Below are 20,320 nucleotides of genomic sequence, written 5' to 3' on the forward strand. Positions count from 1 at the left end.
TAGATTCAATCCGATTACATTTGCTGTAATGGAACAATTAAAAATTGACAAGCGACAACAACCCATTATCGACTTCCACAATCGAAGCTGTACCATTCCGAATGAAGAGCGATTATCATTCACCATTATTTCTTTTAATCCCTCCAATGCTATTCAACGAGTGCATGTAAATAATCATCTCCATTATGTACATCATGTACTGCTATGTGTTGCAGAAACTTCATAATGGAGAATTTAGCCAACACTTGTGACTGCTCTGCGTCCAATATGCCGTATCCCAGGAAACAGCTCGAGGGCACTGGGGGAAACAAGAGTCTCCCCCGACTGTACCAGAAACTTGAAATGTTTGAGCTGTCTAAATATCTTCAACTACCCGCAGTTTAATAAACTTTTACTCATAGTTTCATTTCGACATTGACACAATCCAAAATTCCGTCGAAATTCCCAAAACAACTGGTTTGATTAAACTTCTGTGCAGCGTAGGACATTTGAAAGAGCAATCAACCGAAAACTTCAGAATGAATTGAAAAAAAAAAAAAAAAACGTTGGCCTTTCCCTTGTGAAAACGTTAAACCACGTTTATTGACACGCCAAACAGTGGCGCAACGGTCATAAATACTGAACAGCTAGTGATCGTATGGAGCACGTGCTCTTCAGCAAGCCACCGTGGATACCCAACGCCTCTATAACGGGCTTAATTAATTCTACTGGCTGATTAACCTACAGGTTTGGTTGGTTACATCAGAACTGAGAGCAACCCCATATTGCGCTCGAGGCAGACTGCTAGCTACATCCTGAGCGTACGATATTGCAGTAAAATTTTCTGCCAAGTGTATAAACAGAAAGCCAGAGATTTATTAAATTAATAATACACCCTTTCCATGAATAGTGAATGCAATGTTGTATTTTAACAATTTTTAGCGAACGTCCCCCACTCACAGCGAACTTCATCAGCGAGGGATTCATTTAATATTCATTCATCAGGGACTTCAATCGATATATTTTCAATCGCAGCCGTATTTTGTCTGGTAAATGTCGAATTCCCGTCAAATACTCGTAAATTATCACCCACTGCACTGGCAGACACAATCCACCATCGTTTTATTCCACATATAAATTCAGATGACAGGGAGTCACTCCCCCTTGCATTTTTCCCCAGTGTTCAAAACATTTTCGAGAATAGCAACGTGCCCCATTAATTCAAGAGGGCCATCATACATCAGGCTTTTGCATGGAACGTTACCTGCATGGCTGACGCTGTAACTAGTGCGCTTATGTGCTTGATCCTCGACACGAGAGAGCAGCCACTGCACAGTGTACGCTGTGCAATGAGCCAATATGCCGCAAATGCCAGATGCTGCGAGGCTTTCACTCAGGGATTGTACATGTGATACGCCCAGAGGTATCGGAATAATGTATCGAACTGAATGTTTCCCCAAATTCTCGGGATATTAACACACAGATAGATGAAAAAAGAAATATTGAAAACATAATTTTTTTCACTGCACATCAAGAGAAATTGTCTGGAACAGTTTTGGTACCAGAACTGGGAACAATTATAGTTCATTGGGTGTGAAAAATTTTAGTGCTGTTGAAGGTTTAAGTTAAGGTACGAAGTTCTCAGTTCCATAACATTTGGGAGTATTTTTGGGTGATTAGGGATTTTTTTTTTCTATCGGTGATGCATCACATACATTCGGGTGACATCTCCATGATGCTGGAGGCTGTCTTTTTTATGATATTCACCCCAACTGGGTCGTATTCAACAGCTGTTGACGACCTACTTCGCGAAGTCTTTCATTACTCCTCAGCAATTTTTTTTCTCACCTGAGAGACGCCTCTCATTTTACCGAGGTCTTCATCTTCATCGGAAAGTGATAAATCCTCGGTGACCCAACTTCGGAGCATTCATCACTGTCATAATCAGTGACGTGATGTGAAATGAGTGAGTGAGGCTTGTCGCATTGTCACTGCTTGAGGACAATTACCAGTTGAGACCCTCGAGAAAGATTTTACTCATTCTCATGGTGAATCTCACCCCTTGAGGAGAGTAGCTCAGCTGACAGACTCCAGTACATGAGGGATAACCTCCATTACCCTCATAATCGATTGTTCACTTGGAATTTTCTCCGATGATCTTAATGAGAGAATAATGACAGATGCTTTCATTGAGCTAAGATTTTATAAATAGACATGCCCCTGGAAACAGTCACTTGAAATTAACGAGCTTGGACACCAGCGCAAGTACTTCCGGGCACTTGCCTTAAGAGCCCCCAGTACTTTGCCTCGTGCACCACTCATCAAAGTAACGAGCTCTAGGAACACCAAACGGATATATATTTGAATCTGTTTTCCACTTCTTTCATTCTCATTCCCTTTTACATTTCTCGTGGCTTTTTTTTTTCTCAGATTGTGCATGGGATTTGTTTTCAACAAAATTAAGTTTCTACGAACGAAGGGACTTATTTGTGTTGTTTTCTTACTCGGTTAGAGCCAGAGAATAAAATAAGACAAAGCTGCTTGGGGTGGAAAATATATCGCCAGTTGGAAGTATTGTTGTACGGCATCAGGTCTACTGAGCACGAGCCTGCGGGCGGTTTGAGCATTTTAGTTCATTTATCAAGTCTAACAATACCTGCTCTCAACTACAGGCACGCCATCCACTTTGATCCATTGTTCCTGGATGAAGTGAAATTTTCTTGATACATTTGATGCTCTCAATTTCATTCAAGAAATTTTCTGGTAAAAAAATTGCTTCGAGGGGTTTATCGGATGGTAGATGTTTTTTTAAAATATGCTTCAGTGATATAGCGGAATTTTTTTTATTCAAAGACGGTTTTGATGGAATTTCGGAGAGAAATCGAGGGAACGAGAACAGTTTAGATGAACATATTCCCGAATTATTTATGAATTTATGAATTAAGTAGAGAAATGGACACGAAGTAGAATGTCCTTTTATTAAAAACTGACATTTCTCAGTGTACCATCCGTTCGAATTTTCCATACAATTCCCAAGGGTGAAAGGAAAATCAATTCGAATCTCATGGAAAAACAAATTCCACCGATAGGGATCAGGTTGGAAATTGAAACTGACAGCTGATACTGCGGAGAATATTTTCGGGGTCGTTTTAATTTAATCTTGAAATCGTAGGGGAGGGTGTGATGCGAAGGGAGTGAAGGGAGAGAAAAAAAGGTGTGAAGGAAAGCACCGAGAAGATGGTACGATTGAGGGGAATAGTTTGCAGAGTCTGTGCTCACTGACTTCCTCTTTCTTTTTCATCTGACCATGGACTCTTATCACTTCCACCGAATCCACCAATAGAGAGAAAACCGGAGCAAAAGCCCTCCTATCTCCTACCACTGCCATCATCTGCGCCCATCAAACATCAGCCTTTTGTAACACTCGGTCGAACGACTTGTGGGGGAATTATGATTTGCTCCTCCAAACGACAACGAGCTGAATGAAAAAAAAAATAGAGACGACAATCAGCGAGATTGGATGGTGTAATGTATCCAAAGGAAGTTGAACATTTCTTTGATATTTCTGGATGAAAAGGAAAATGAAAAGACACGAAGAGCTCTCTCCCATACCCTCTGCATATCCAAGTCTATTTATTCCAATGAGACCAGATATTGCGAGTGGAAAGTCTATTCATTAAAAAAGTACAATGAAAAATCTCATTTGTTGACGTGCAATAAACACACTCCGTTTAAAATTTTCCTGAAAGTTGGTAATCAACGAGAGTAGTGGGGATTTTCACTTCGAAGCTTAGCAAAACTCCGCCTTGAGCAGTTATTTACAATCACTCCTGTTTCACCACCAGGGGATTCCCCCGGAATCTTGGAAGGGAAAGCGACTTTTTCCCCTCCAAGCAGGCAGTTGGAAGGGCATTCATAGCCACCAGGAGCCCACTCCTGTGGAAAACCCGGGGATAAAGCGCCAACGGAGTTTTCGTCAAAATACGGGTGGAAAAGGGGAGAAGTGTAGAAGCGTTAATAATAATGGGAAAAGTTTTCTACCCGTTTGCAAATGTATACACATGTAGACCTAGCCGGTTACCTGTGCAAAGTGCGACTGTAAACCCTTGTTCCTACCTCTCTCATGACAAATTGTTCTCGTGGGTTTCATTGTTAGTTTCTGCTGGTTTAAGAGGAAAATTCTTGGGGAGGTATCGTTAAGCAACAGTTTCAAATCTCTCTAACAATAAGGAGGGAAGATTATAGGTATCTATGGAAACCCATAATCTTCTCTCACTTGTTAAACTCCCTCACGTAATAAAAATATTAGTTTTTAATTGACTGGTAGGTCGTGTGGCAAAAAATGTAAATCCTGGAAATTCTAAAGCGAATGGAATCGTGAAATAATTTCCAGAAGGAAATACAATTGAATATGTCTGTCGACATTACTTGTTATTAAATGTTAGCATGATAAATCGAGAAGAAAAAATCAATCTCTCAGTCAATCCTGAGTAATGTGGATCAACGGTATTATCCTCTGAGAGGTACAGCTCCCCTACACCTCCTATTCAATTGAAACTCCCTATCTTATTGCATTATTTATTGAATCAATGAACTCCAGGTCTGTTACATTCAGCTGAACTTGACGAATCCGAGCCAATACGATTGTCGCTTTCAAATCAGATCTAGATATTCTCCTAGAATTTATGGATGTGCTTTCAACCGCAAATATCTTTGTGCATGAAAATCGACAGACCTGTGGATGACATGTACATCATATTTCTGAAAGTCCCCGGATTGACGCTATAAATAAAAAGACAAATAGAAAAGGTAGACGACGTATTTTAGTCGAAGCAAAGTGAAATGGAATTCTGAGTGGTGCAAGCCTCAGCGTATTTTCGATGCACGTCCAGGGCACAAAGGATGAAGTAGTGGACGAAGAAAACGGGGAGTGAAGCTAAGACGACGGGAGAGAGGAGAGTAAGAGAGTTAGTCTATGGAGTTGGGGGGTTGGGGTGAAGACTGAGATATATATTGACTGCTTATCGAAGCACTCTCTGGTGCGGCTGGTCGCGCAGAAGGAAGGATAGTGGAGATGCCACCTATTGGAGATGTTCTTCATACTTTTTTTTTTTTTCCTACGTTCCACTGAGTCGTATACTCCCTTGTCTGTATATTTTCTTTTGACAACGAGGATGGTGGTGAAAGCTGGAGAGTGAGAATATAGGATGTAGAGCATCCTGGCAAACGACGACCGACCGTGAAAGGGTTTCCCGCTGAGGAAAAGTGAGAAAGCTCAGGGGGAGCTTTCGAAAAAAAAAAAGTGGAGGTAACATTGGACGCCGGTTGATAGAACAAAAAGTGAGAATCGCTTACGCTCGTATATCTGGAAAATTGGATTTTTCTGAGATTCGAGAGTTATGATAAATTATGTCAGTTGATCTTCTTTCCGGTGCTTAAAGGCACAACACTGGATAACACGGATGGGCGTGTAGGATAATTTCAAGGATAATTAGGAGACAAGGATGATTTTAGTTCAATTGACATCTGAATGATTCCAGGTTTCGATGAATGTTATCCACCACTCGGTACGATAAGGAGAATCGCTTATGCTCGTATATCTGGAAGATTGAATTTTTCCGACATTCGAATGTTGTGATAAATTATATCAGTTCATCTTCTTGATGGTTCTCGATGGAAAAATATTGGACGATACGATAGACCGGGGCTGCATCAGGTGCCGAGAGAATCACTCGTTTTATGGCGCAGTGCAAAATATAAAGGCGAGCAGACTGAGGTTGACATTATGGCATAATAAAAAGAATCATCATCAGGTTCAGTTAAAAAATTTTTTAACGATTCTCCAGTTCATTTTTAGCACTTTTCGATTACGAAAATGATTCCTCTTCAATTCTGAAGTGAATAGGTTGACGTTTCGGACAGTATCGTTCAACCCAGAGAATCACAAAAGGACATTCCTCTGCTTAATTTGGATTTAGTTCATCTCTCTGAATTTTCAAAGGAAACATCAAAGTACAGAATGTAGAATTCGATATTATGAATCTCCAAAAGAATCCACAATTAGGTTTACAATCTGAAATGATATTCAACCGAGAGAATATTTTATTTAATGAACCAGCCATTTTCCTGTCCACCTCGAGGTACCCCCAGGCCATTTTCCTGATCGAATCTCTCCAGAAAGAACTGTGAAAGCTCTCTCCCCTCTCAAAAGATACGACACGAGGGTTTAATAATTTAACCGAGCGAAACTCCCGGTGTTTTGTGAAATGAGTTTTGTTGCGCCATTTCGCATTTGTTACGCCATGGCTTTTTAAATCTCCAACCTCCCTTGTTTTTGAGTCCAGCATTCTTTCCCTCCAGTGACCCTCCAGAAACTTTACTACTCCCTTTATATCTTCCATTTCCAACTATTTAACATGATCCCATTCACCAAGAAAGCACTTTCAGTTTTAATATAAAGAATGAATAATCGTTACTTCATAAACTTATCGGACAATCAAAAGTACAGCTTCTAATTAAAAATGAAAAATCCTCATGAGTTCTACTTAATGAAAACAGTCGGGAAAAATGAAATACAATGTCATAACTTGACAGGATGGGGTACACGAGCTCTGGATATTTCAATTTTTTCTTTTCTCCATAATGTGAATTTTAAACAAACTAAAATACTCGGTGAAGCGTTGTATAACGATACAGGGGAATCTCTCCCAGTGTTGGGGAGGGTGATATCGATTGTCGCTGGAGGCGCGTTTAATTTCAGTCCTGAAATTCTTTTATAGCCCCAGCTGTTTATCCATCAACAGTTCACGGTGAAGTACCATGTCGTGGCCTGAAAATCGAAACACAGCAACTCCCCTTTTAATTTCAAACTGAATCGTTTGATATTCTAATGAACATAACTCAACACATTGAAACATTTAAATTATTCTCTGTGATGTTCTCGTCGCAACGTAAGTCGAAAAAACAAGTGGACAGTATTTTTCTTCAGCATCAAGCCAACCATACGTCACTCCATTACCCAGGACCAAGAGCATTATCGTACGTCAGGTCAAACCAACCCTCCCCTAAGCCACACTTTCACCCTCTTCTTGAGACGCATCTGCCCCTGAGATTTACGCATATCGCTTGCGGCCAGGTTGTGTAACCTTTCCGTATGTTTCTTATTCTGTGGGGAAGAATAGTTGGAGATACTGGATATCATCATTATGCGGCTCAATGGGGTCACAAAGAAACACACAATAAAATATCTCGGCACTTCCTACCCCTCCGGCATCACGGCAGAAATCACAGAAAACATGTTTTCAGACCATTCGTAACTTCAAATATAACGGTGACATGTTATTAAATTGTGGTAAAAATATCCTGGCAAAAATAATCCTATTTGAAGCATAGAAATTGAAATAAAATCAGGAGAGAAGCGGTAAAGCGGATTAAGATAATGTCGACGATTGGCCAGTTTTTCACGAATATTTCGTGAGTGAGAAGAGAACAATTTTTGTCGTAACCATTCTGTTGAGCCAATTGAACAAATTGAATTTCATAAAAACTTTGTGAGAATAATTTTTCCATCTCGTAGATTTCGGGATATTTATTGGATATTGGGGAAATTTACTGTTGCTGAGAGCTCTACATATTATTTCTGATATTGAATTTCGAAAAAAAATGGTCTTGTTCTCCCTTAGAGCTTTCAGCAGCAGACACTCTTGATAATCCGGTAAAAAAATTAAATGAGTGTATGTTTCCACTGTTAATGAAAGAATCACAGCTGTTCCTCGTTATATTTATATTCTTCTGCGCAAATGAAAATTTATTAGAGGAAAGAAGTTTTTTTTACGTAGGATTTTACCATAAAACCACAACTAATGATCCCAGTGAATAAATCTATCAGCTTTGTTAACCCACCAGATGATTTAAAAAATGATCAACGCCCCATGAAATACAAATTAAAATAGAAACCATTCGATATTATTTTTTAAAAATATTTTTGAATTTCTAAAAAAAGGGTTTCATCATCTCTGAGTGTGTTTGGCTGTAAATACAAAGCATCGCGTGCTTGCTTGTACTGTGGTTACGCCTGTATTGATAGCTCACTCGATAGGTACATTCAAACGAGTGTATGTTTTAACTGTTGATGAGAAAATTGCACCTGTCCCTCTCGTTATGTTTATCTTCTTCTGCGGGTAGGAAAATCCATTTCAAACTACAGTCTGTCTCTACTTACTAATAACAAATTTTACTTCTCACAGTGAAGTTTGTTCATGAAGTACTGTGATTCGTGACCAGGAAAGCTTTGGAAAAAGAAGTTTTTCTGTGTGTACCATTACAACGTAACATCGTGAAGAATGATACGTATTGATGGAATTCAATCAGAGTCCTACAATTGCAGGATAGAAGTTGAAGTTGGAATGAAAGAACCAGTGATAGTATTTTTTCGTATTGCACTTCCAGAAAAAAATTCTGATCGTGTCTCCGAAGCCAAAAATATCGAATGATACGTTTTCAGTTGTTAAAAACTTATTAGAAGAAAGAAAAATTTATTCTTTGTGCAGAATTGCAAGGCATCACCGAGACGAACCAAACAAATGTGTGAAACTCAATTATAATTATATGAGCGCATCTTTATTCCGGTTTTCTATTGCCTATTAAATTTAACGCCTCAAGATTTTATCTTCCAGAATTAAACGACGCGTAATAAAATATATCTTCACATGATAATTATCCGGGTGAATAAATCCATCCGCTTTGTTAACCCACTGGACCACATTGACGATAATTAACCCCAGTGAGAATTACAAATTATAATTAGATCATACAGCTGCAATTCGCAAAAGTCGTCACACAGATGACATCTAAATGACCAAAAGAACTCATAAACCAGCCGAGATTACACCAAAACAACGTCTCACACACTAGTATTTAACACTGCAGTAACAACATATATATTTTGGTGATGCCGCAGGCTATCTTGTATTGGTGCAGGAAGTTTCAACGACGCCGAGCCGTCGGGGCGCCGCTTGTTCGTCGCCCCGCGAGGATGGAGTATATTGTCGTGCTACTCCTCTTTTACACCATTCGCTTCTATCCAAGCCATGGGTGGGTGTCTTGGCTCGACACGACGGGCTTTTTCAGCAAAACCGTCCAAAAGTTTTTCGCTCCACAACATAAAAGATCGGATTGAGACGTCGAGGATATTCTGGAAACTGGAGGGAGACAAGTTTCTTGAACATTGTGTGGCCGCTGGATTATCGATTCTCCACGACAAAGCCTCAAAATTTCATTCAATCTGGGTATTCAATAATTCGTTATGCTAATGGAATTTCAACATGAGAGAGATTCTGCCAGAGAATAAAAGAGATTGCTTGACATTTTCCCATGGCATTGCCAAAGCACTTGATAAATTTCATCGAATGATACTTCCATCGAAATTTGAAGACTCCTTCCCTCAATATTCACAATCCGATGAAGCTAATTAACACTTCTAGAGCTTTTAAATCCACAATCGCACACTCATCCGAATTATTTCCAAAATAATCTCAAAATAAATTTCCCCCATCGTCCTCCTGACGCAGAAAAATTAATCCAAAGTGAGAAACACTCAAGTGATCAATCTTGAGAGCAGTGGGATGTTCCATTGTCACCGATACATCATCCAAAGACAACATTGAGTGCTCAGTATCACCTATTGCATCGTTGAGAAACGAGTCCAAGACATGGACGAGGAGAATGGCTCCAGTTAAAAAAATACCATAATACAGATCGTAATAGAAATGATAACTTAACGGGTCCCCCCACAGCATCCCACCTCGGTAGCAGTAAGGGACACACTTGGTACGAACAAATCAAGATAATAGCTGATATTTCACGGTAATGTAACGGGTGACCGAATGATATGACTCCCAGGAGCTTTCCAGTCTATTCGGCGATCCTTGCTCATGTCTCTCGGTATTAATGACACCAGTGGGTGTATATGCCACTCTACTTACCCCCAGCTATACTCCCCATACGTTACAAAATTGATACTCAAAATACATTACATCGACGATGATGGCAATTAAGCTACTATTCCCCCATATTACAGCAGCTTTGCCCTTTTAATTAAGCCCCATGGAAACACGTATTAGAGGGAAAATTAAAAACACGAAAATTTGGAGTACGCGCTCAAACTCATTTAGTTTTATTCATCATCACGATGAAAATATGGAAAAGCGTTTTAATTTTTTTTTTTTACTTTTTTACCCCCTCGGTGTAGGGCTACACCAACTCGGTAGGACTTTACTCGACACACTGTCGACTTGCAAATTAGAATTTCTAACGAAGATTAAGGCGATACTCAGCGGCCCCGACTCTTAACCGGAACTCCTGTTTCACGCCTCTATACACTCTCAGTGCCGCAAAAAGGAGGGTATATACTTGGGTGTTACTTTGGCGGTAACGTACAGCCACTGCACTATGCCTGTATTTTTAGGATGAATATTTCATCCATTGAAGGGTGAATAAAGAACATTTTTGGGATGATTTAATAAACGATAATAATAATAATCACAGGGATGAGAGCAATGTGCAGCGAATTGGAAATATCACTGCTTTTGACGTTTTAGAGGGAAAAACAATTTTAACCCGCTAAAAAATATCGCTTGTAAAAAATGCCATAGGGGCTTTTCCCTGGTGCCATTGGTCAATTCTCGCTTTTGATTCGGACGCCAATTAGCGAATGTAAAACCGCGGGCATTAGCAGTACTATGTAGTATCAATTTTTCGAAAAATTCTTATGTTCATGAATGAATCCTCATGTTTGATGAGGCTGGACATCCCCTAAAATCAAAATGAACTTTCTCACGCCGTCGGGTATTGGTGTCTCTACGGTATCTACAGGAGTACTTTTCCAAAAATTTTCTCTTTCTCAGTATACGAGAATAGAGTTCTAAAACTCGGAGAAGGAGCTCCGCAAATGAATGATAATGTCACTCAAAGTTGATGACAAGACCCTTGACTGTCGCAGTTTTGCATTCACTCAAGCTCAGCATCGCTAAAAATTAAAGCTCGCCAATTACACCCTATCCCCCGCATGCTTATCAGTTCCCTTCCACTTCCCCCTATTTTTAATAAATTCTGGCAGTCAATGGAAAAAAATGATGAAAGTGTTCTCGTCCCAAGCACGCGCGTGCTTTATCTGGTGGTGAGGCATTAAGCATCCACCGCGCGTGATGTTGCATATAATGAAGAAAAAATCTTTGGGCGAACAGGCCATCATTGAACTTAAGCTGCCGAGAATTCTTCGCATTACTATACAATAGCCATAAGGGATACCCGGAGGAAAAGAGAACGACCAAACGTACGGTCAGCCACGAGGAGGAAGGGGGCGCGTGGCAATCCCGAAGCGGGCCAGGGATCAGAGTGCTACCGTTGCCAGCATTGTCACGGATCGAATATCCGAGTGATAGCTCCCAACGGGAAATCCTGAGTACGAAGAACGGGAGAAAAAAAAAAATAAACCAACCCGAGGCAAACAAGAAAAATAGAGAAAAGGCTGAAAAGATTATCAGGAAAAAAAGGGGGGGGGCGGAGTACTTACCCCGAGATAGCTGGAAAGTGTTTTAAAAAACATTGGAAGAGCCAGGGAATGCGATAGCGTTCAAATTGCCTTTTTCCACTCAACCCCCCCTTGGTAACGGCCGGGTTGACTAAATTAAGATCGTAGACCGTAGATGAGTATTTAAACACTCATCACCATTCGTTTAACCCTCGCTTCAACTCGACCAGCGAGTCATTCATGAGTCATTTTTTTTAACGATGGTCTTATAAAGAGGAAAGGTAATAGTGGTACTCACCTTTTCCCGCAGCATATCGCGTACTCTGGTAGCTTGGCTCCTACTTCGATGTAATTCCAGTTGAAGTTCAAGACACCTCTCCTGCCAATTGAGCTCCTCAACGGTGGCTGAGTAACCGGCGTCAAAGCTCTTGGAGGAGGAATACGCAGTTGGACGATCAAAACGCTCCCTCTGGTCGTCACTTGTGGATGTGGCAGCCGATAATGACGAGGCGTATGTCATGTCGCGCTCGATTGAACCACGCCGAAATGGTTGTTTGTTACTGGCAAATGATGAGAGTATTTTGTCGACATTGGATACCATTGTCGATTGTGCTGTATCGAATATCGGTGATGATGTCTCCGAGTGTGGTTCATTATCGAAATTAGCGTAAGCGCTAAAGTCATCAGTTCGTTGAGCGTAAAATCTTTTGTCAGTGTATTCAACACGTCCACTGGACTCCGATGTAAACGTAAATGGCACTGGTCCTCGGTAATTATTTCGTTTATCATTGACACCTTTGTCCCTCAGTTCTACGTAACCGATATTACTCTTGACGCTATCTGTAAAGGGTTTGTCTCGTCTACCAATGTGAGAATTATCACAAGGTACATTGACATATGTTGAGGTCAAATTTCTTGAGTGTATGGGCGAATCGTTGCGCTGAGGACGCGGTGGTGGCACTGGTGGTTGTCTACCACATCCAGATCGATGCCTTGGTAATAGTCTTGGGCTCTCCTGAGCTGATGATGACTCGGCACTCGTATTCCGGGAAGACATACCTAATCGTGGACTGCATGGCGCTGAATTTGAGCCAAAATCTGAGGTGAGACGAGCTATGGGGTCCAGGATCTGAGACAAACGGCGTCCAGCCGGTGAACCACGTATGTCATCCATCACCCCTCCCACTCAGCTCACTATCCTCGATGGCATTATTCGTTGAGTTATCAAACTTTACTCATTTGGGGAAGCTGAGGGGGATTTGGAAGAGCTGGATTTGACGAGTCACGGAGTATCGACTGATGCCACCATCACTATCCTCAATACTGATGCTCTTATTGCGGATTTACGGTGAGTCGACCCCATTTTCCTTCAAGATATTGGTGGAATTCAGATTGGACGCTCTACCAACCAGCGATTTTCCTGGATATAGGCGCACCGTTGCGACCTGAAAGTTGAAATCAATAAACACGATTTTTAGGACATACTGGCAGCATAGCATTTTTATTTGAGGGCAATTGAAGTTCATGTGAGTGGAAACAAACATCAATTTTCAACTGTGCATTTGATAGCCAATATTCTATCAATTTTCAGGGAATAATGAATTGGCTATTTACATTTTCCATTAAATCTTCAATTTTCAACTCATGAAACAATAATTTAATAAACATTACCAACACGTGTACTGCGAAATTTAGCAGAAAAACTGCACTAATACTACCAACAAACATGAAAATTCAATTTAAACGGTAAATGTTTATTCATCCCAGAATTATTCGGACCTTTGATGATTTATCTTTGCTCACACTTTTGCCCCGTTCGACCAGACTAGATAAATTTTCCACTTGACAAATCAAAATCAAAGATACGACAGGGGAAAGTTCATTTCTGCAGCAAGCGAAAGCCGTGATAAATTGAGACGATACACGTCGGGTTCAAAACTCGGCGTTAAACTGAGTTATTCCTGAGGCTAGCTGAGCTACATATATGGGCTTTTCATCACGTCCAGTGATGTTAAAATCCTGGCGCCGGTACTGTGCGCAAGGAAATTGACAGGAAATTAACGGCTAGACATTTTGATATGTAAAGGTGGACTACACTTGTATGCTCCTTGTTTGTATCGGCCATTGTAAATAAACTTGTTGGCATTAATTGCCTGGAAACTGGTGAAATTTTCGGTGGACGTAGGAGATTTATTCCACGAACAGTTGATTATGGGAATAGTTTGCCAGTGGATGCCACGACACTGTATCTTGACTTATTGGACTGTTGCCAATTTCACGAGTGAGAGAGACAACAGGAAGTAATTTGATCCTGTTATTACTCAATGAGACTATTTAGTCGTTTGGAATAGAAATAAAATTCTTGAACGATTAATGAACAGATTAAACCTGTCGCTATCAACAGCGACGGGAGCATTTAATCTCCGAGGAGTCAAAATTATCAAAAATATTATCGGTGCTTGTCCCCTCGGCAAATTAAAATACCTGGAGAACCAGTAATTCGATCCATTACATTTTACCCATATTGGTATTTCACGATGACGCAACTGGGGATACATTACGAAGGTCAAGTCCTCTTGCGACATAGGACCCCAGGTAGGAAATGCCAATGTCCACGAAACGGGCCAGGTCTGGCACGAGACTGGCTTGCCAGATCTGGGCCACCAAGCTTGGCCCGAGGCATGGCCAGACCGGCAAAGAGCATGGCTTGCCAGGCTTGGGTCACTAAGCTTGGCCCGTGGTATGGCCAGACTGGCAAAGAGCACGGTTTGCCGGGCTTGGGCAACCACGCTTGACCCGAGGTATGGCCAGACTGGTAAAGAGCATGGCTTGCCAGGCTTGGGTCACCAAGCTTGCCCCGAGACATGGCCAGGCAGACAAGGGGCATGGTTTGCCAGGCTTGGGTCCCATATGGAACAGCATTCCAAAAATTGAATTCTCATGGGGAATGTTCCTTCACTAAATTTTTCGTCCTTTGATTCTCCTTCTTCCGAAGGTACCATTATTTCTTCTGAACATACTATTTCAGGGGAAAATATGCGTGGATATCACCGTATACCACACATTCTATGACAACAGCCCGTAAGATGGCGTGTTGAGTAGTCTGATTGTGGCAGTAGACATGAGTGTCGTGTGCGGCAATTTATTATTTTAATATTACTCTTTTACTATTGTAATATGTCTCAGAGTTCATATTCACGGGTTAAAAAATACAGACATTTTCATCAACTGAAGAAAAAAGAATCTGTAAACGTAGAAGGCGCTAAAGAAAAAACTCCGGATTACAGTGAACGCAATAATGCCGATGAGGAAGAGGTTAGTTTGCCAACAGCCAATGAAATAACTATCCGTAGTGGATCTATTGTGGATCAAATTAGTGGAGATGTCGATGTTCGACATCTCGATGATAATGCTAGTGCTTGTGGTGATAGTTGGTCGGGTGGTGATGGTGATTGTGGCTCGTATAAGCATCTTAATGATTGCATCAGTGAATCCAATAGCAGCGTTGGAGACAGGGATGAACCAATTCTTGGGGGCTCAGGTTGTGATGGTGATTCAGATGACATTGACAATGATTTCAACAAAGTATTCACTGACAGCATTGGAGACAAGAATACACAAACTCTGGACAAATTGGAACCGCGGGGAATGGAGCAAAAAATTAATCAATGGGCAGTGAAATTCAGAAGAGCTACAACAGCAGAAGCAATCGATGAATTGTTAGCCATTTTAAGAAGTGAAGGTTACACATCAATACCCAAGACTACACGGCAGCGAAAAAAATGTGAAAAAAATGTGAATGTGTGTGTGTGTGTGTGTGGAAAATGTGATGTATCTTAGCATAATAAAGTATTTTCTATGTCATTTCCTCATAAGTTAGATCACGGGAATAAATATCCGTTGTTGGTTCAGGGATTAAATATTATGTCCAAAAGTTTAAAGGGAAAAATAATAAGTGGATTTTTAATTTTTAAGAAAAATTCTAATGAAAGTAATTTCAGCCATTGAGAGCTGTTTTCAGTATTTGGTGATTCAAGTCAAATAATATTTATAAGGTTGAAGTTTCACAATCGGACTGCGTCCATATTCCCCAAAGATTTCAAATTTAAGGGTTGAAATTAATTAGTTATATGTAATCCTATCCAAGACTTTTTTATATTTCTAAGTTTGTTTGAAAGAGTGAATATAATAAGCAATATTATATAGAACTAGCACACAATCAATGCAACTAAATATCATTCTGTGTTCCGGAGTTGCAGATGGAGAAGACATTATTGTAAAAAAAGGACGTCTTTCCGAGATGAAAAAATAATTCTTATCAGGATAATTCGTATCAGCAATTGTCTATGGATATAAGAATTAATTCTTATCATCCATAGCGGAATAAATTATCCATAATATTGCTATTATAATGACTGTTTTCATGCTTGAATTGAAGCACGATAATTTATCAATTCTAAACTACTAATTTAAAAAATAACATTGGTGCGTTATTTTGTTGGATATTTTGTTAATACAATCTTCGAATTCTGAAGACTGACTGCTAATATTATTAGATTGTAAGAGAGAGTTTATTAAGACTTAATATGGTATGTCGTATTAAATTTCGGATTCAAATGATCTACGTAGATTATTTATTTTAAAAGCGGATGAAAATAATCCACAAAAGATTTTTCTACAATTTATACCTGCAATCATTTTTTTGAGTTTTCATATTCTGTTCGCGGAAAAATCTCATAGTTGTGATTATCTTTCATGAAAATTGGAGATACAAACACTGCATATCTTTAACTGTTCAACCAAAATCGGATGAAAACATGTACTATGTCGATAGGAGGAAAAAAGTTTTTGATTGGCTGAGTTTTTTTGTCAATAGATTTAATAAATTTAAATATAAGTTTTGTCACATAATAAAACTGTTTTCTGTATAATGTTGAAGGTAATAAATACATGTCTGCTTATCAGATATACCGTTCATATATTTATTGGTGATTCTGAACCCAATACAGGCAACGGTTGGAGCCTGGCCACAGCTCTGGTCGTAAATCTGGGCCAATTTCGGGCCGAATGGTCAGCCCAGAATGCGGCCAAAGTTCGGCAATAGGTCTGGGCCAATTTCGGGCCGAATGGTAAGCCCAGAGTGCGGCCAAAGTTCGGCAACAGGCCTGGGCCAATTTCGGGCCGAATGGTAAGCCCAGAGTGCGGCCAAAGTACGGCGACCGAAGTCTGGCCAAAGTTCGGTCCCAGGCCTGGCCCCGTGTTATCATCCCAGGGTCTAGCCAAGTTCGGCGCGAGTTTGGCTGGAGCCCGGGTGCCGAGCTACGGCAGCTCGGCGGCCGTGCTTGTACCAAGGTTGGCCCATTCGTTTTTTCCTACCTGGGACGAAGCCTAATCTCACGCTCAGTGACTACCAAGTTTGTACTATTAATCAGCTGATTTATGAACCTTGATATTATCAATGCCAAGTGCCGGGTTTGAATTTGCATTATTTTAGCTGGAGTTTAAGCCCCATTGCCCCTATCGATTTTGTGATTATTCCACGTATCGCTCTTCTTAGCATATTCCAACCAGTGACATTAGAGAATTATCAGGTGAATTAAAATGTCATTTGTCTGTAAACAATCTGTAGATAACTATCTTATACGCTGTTATCACGGGAAAAATGACAGAAAAAGGGAGAAAAGGGTTTCTTACAAGATGTATCAAAAACCCTCTCTTAGCATTTAAAAATCAGTGACATTAACGTACTATCAATTGAACTAAAACCTCATTTGCCAGCAATTAACCTACTAATAATTATCTTCCCCTCCGTTACGATAAAAAATAATTATGTACTGATACCACGGCGATTGTCACCTCTGTAATTTCTGTCATTCCCCGAACATTATTTATTCATAAATATCCAAGCCCCCGTTTGGCTGCAATTTCCATATTATCTTCCCCTCTTACTTGCAGATTTATAACTGCATTTATCTAATTCCGTAATGGCCACATTGCACTACTTTGTTAATATTGTAGCGTGGAATGTCTACAAAACGAATGCATAATCGTCTCGGCGTTTCGAAATAACCGCCATTGACAAAGTGTCAATTGAGACAAGACAGTGCTAGCCTGTAATTAACCTGTTAGTAATTATCTTCTACTCCCTAACGGTGAAGAAATTAGTAACGGATTGAAAATCGATTGGCGCTTCCGTAATTACTAAATTCAGGAATATTACGGATTCATAGACATCACAGCTGGTGTTTATGTATAATTTTCATGTTAGCTTCCCCTCTTACTAGCATATTTACAACTATATTTATGTAATTCCTGAATTATTAGATTCACCCGATTCATCAATATGTCAGTGTGAATGTCTCCAACATGATCGTTCAAACGTTAAGGTCTGAGCATTCAGAAATCAGTGCAATTAGCGAATTGTTAGCTGAACGGAAACGTCATTTCTCTGTAATTAACCCGGTAATAATTATCTTCTGGGTCATGATGACTGGAAAATTGTAGAAATTGAGAAACAGTCAATTGTCGTCTGTGTAATTTCTAATTCCCCTAACATTACGTATTCATAGGGACACCGGTTCCCGTTTGTGTGCATTTTCCATGTTTCTTTTTTCCCATTTTTCATCCTCACTTCCGATGCACACCACAACCTAGCACCAAGCATTATGCTCGGTACCCAACTACCTTCATATTTACATGCATAATAAGCCCTGGCCCAGGCTCGTTCTCCCCTGCGATCATAAATAAATTTTAAATTAACTTTCGAACGACATTCTCGATGTGCCCCTCCAACACTATGACTCTTTCACCGAGCTTTTCTCTAACATTTCGAAACAGATTAATCTGAGTATACGACGGTACTTTGACTCTCCAACTGCGCTGACAATAGTCTTTTGACTAAAAATATTGAGTCATAAGGTAGACAGCGAGATAAAAAAGACAATCGTATCAGTATCACATTGTGAATGTAACATTTTATCCTTCGGACAATAGCAATATCGAAAGATATTCATAGTTTTCTCCTCATATTTTTCTCCCACAATCGGCATATTTTTAGTCCAACCATTTTTGTCCCGTACATTCTGATTCTTTTTGAAATCTTGGTCATCCCCATATGTATTATTTATATTTGTCGAGAATCCCTACACCCCCTGGACCCAGCGTATGCCATTTCTTCCAGTCGATTTTACGTAAAATTTATGTCTCCCGATGGTACGACACATTCTATCCCCAATGTATGTTACGTATATGTACAGAAACGCGTTACCTACGGGGAGGGATTATTTATTCGAGCGAATGCCTTGTATGTAAAGCCTTTTCCAGATATTCGTGGAAATATATACTGGGGAAAAATGTTGAAATTTTCTTATTTTAGCTTTCTCGTGGTCTTACTTTTTTACCCAAACGTCGGAAATCTCACACCGGAAAATCCTGCGATTCTCACTGATTGTTGCTGGATCATGTCAACCGTCGGACGTATATCATTCAGATTATTACACTGTGAATTTTACGATTTTTGATGCGTGAAAAACGGATTGAGTATGAATTCACGTCTGATTTTTAGAAACTAAAACCACTTCCTCTTTCTGGGACTCAAAACTTTAGTATGGAGACTTGGAAAGTCAAATTTATTGAATGGTCTACTAATTGAGTAGTTCGTCATCAACAATGACGGTCCTCATTAGTCATAGATAGATAGTTTCACCTGGAATTCTGATGGTTATCGTCTAACTGTGTTATACGAAATGTTATGGACTTCAATAAATGACTTCCTTTGATCATGGTAAACGGCCACATTAACAATAAATCTATTTTCTGAGGTGCCTCATGTGGAAACTACAGTTAATACGACGCTTGACACTTTCCTCAGGGGGTTGGAGAAATCTGGGGAAACTTCGACAATAATAATGAAACATCTTAATGTGAATTTTCTGATTTCTCAATGCATGAAAACAACAGTCTTTCACATAAATTCCCATCAACCGCCAACTGAAGAGTTAATATAGAAAAAAAACTCGAGAATAAATGGATCCAAATTGAGTTCATCACTTTATGCAGCATTAAAAAGTTGAAAGTTGAATAAAGAATATTCCACCAAGTATTCAAATAACTTTGTGGATGAAAGTTAAGTGAGACTCTCTACATTGAGAAGATTCAAGTGGCATTAATATTTCATTCTCGTTTTTTTTTTCCATTTATAAACGTGAAAAATTCCATCGATTGAAGGCAGATGAAATAAAATATATCCCCATTCAATCAATCGATAACGCAATTACCCACAAATTGAAGTACAAGAACTACCACCACAAGAACAAGATAACTCAAATTTACAGTTGCATTTATACAATTTCCGCATGATTACTTTGCCCGTTGATTGAGAAGTGAGCAAATCGATTACGTCAATATCATCGTAAGAAGTGTCTACGAACGCCAACGCACAAACGTTCACGTCTCATGGCCACAAATTACTCCAGCATAGGTGGTAGGTCTACTGGCCTGTCCGCAGTTGATACATCAAGACGATAAAAAAAAAAAACGAGAGCTGATGGTGAGAAGGGGGACAACAGAGAGGGGCGGAGAAAAGCGTCTCATGCAACAGTTGCGACACGAAATAAGAGGAAAAATAAATAGAGAGAACTACTAGCTCCTGACACCAATGAAGGAAATCCTTCGTTTGTAATTACGAAAATTGCTCCAAAGCAATATCCACATATTTCATTGGGGGAGAGATTTTATAAAAATGGTGGAGAGGGGAGGGGGAGGGGAGCAACGTTTTCCATGTACATACATGGCACATTGGGATAGAAAACC

At 39.9% G+C, this 20,320-nt stretch overlaps 1 protein-coding gene across 9 annotated transcripts in view; it reads right to left on the bottom strand.

Annotated features, from left to right (window-relative positions):
• LOC135163523 (uncharacterized protein) overlaps positions 1-20,320 on the bottom strand; it is a 46,171-nt gene that overhangs the window by 24,264 nt on the left and 1,587 nt on the right. For all 9 annotated transcript variants that reach the window (XM_064123004.1, XM_064123002.1, XM_064123007.1 and 6 more), the window contains exon 2: positions 11,808-12,954. In XM_064123004.1, coding sequence (XP_063979074.1) covers positions 11,808-12,683 — 876 coding nt within the window. In that variant the 5' untranslated portion in view covers positions 12,684-12,954. The remainder of the gene's footprint in view (positions 1-11,807; positions 12,955-20,320) is intronic.

The sequence above is a fragment of the Diachasmimorpha longicaudata genome, chromosome 6 (genome assembly GCF_034640455.1).
Source record: "Diachasmimorpha longicaudata isolate KC_UGA_2023 chromosome 6, iyDiaLong2, whole genome shotgun sequence".
Classification (NCBI taxonomy): Eukaryota; Metazoa; Arthropoda; class Insecta; order Hymenoptera; family Braconidae; genus Diachasmimorpha; species Diachasmimorpha longicaudata.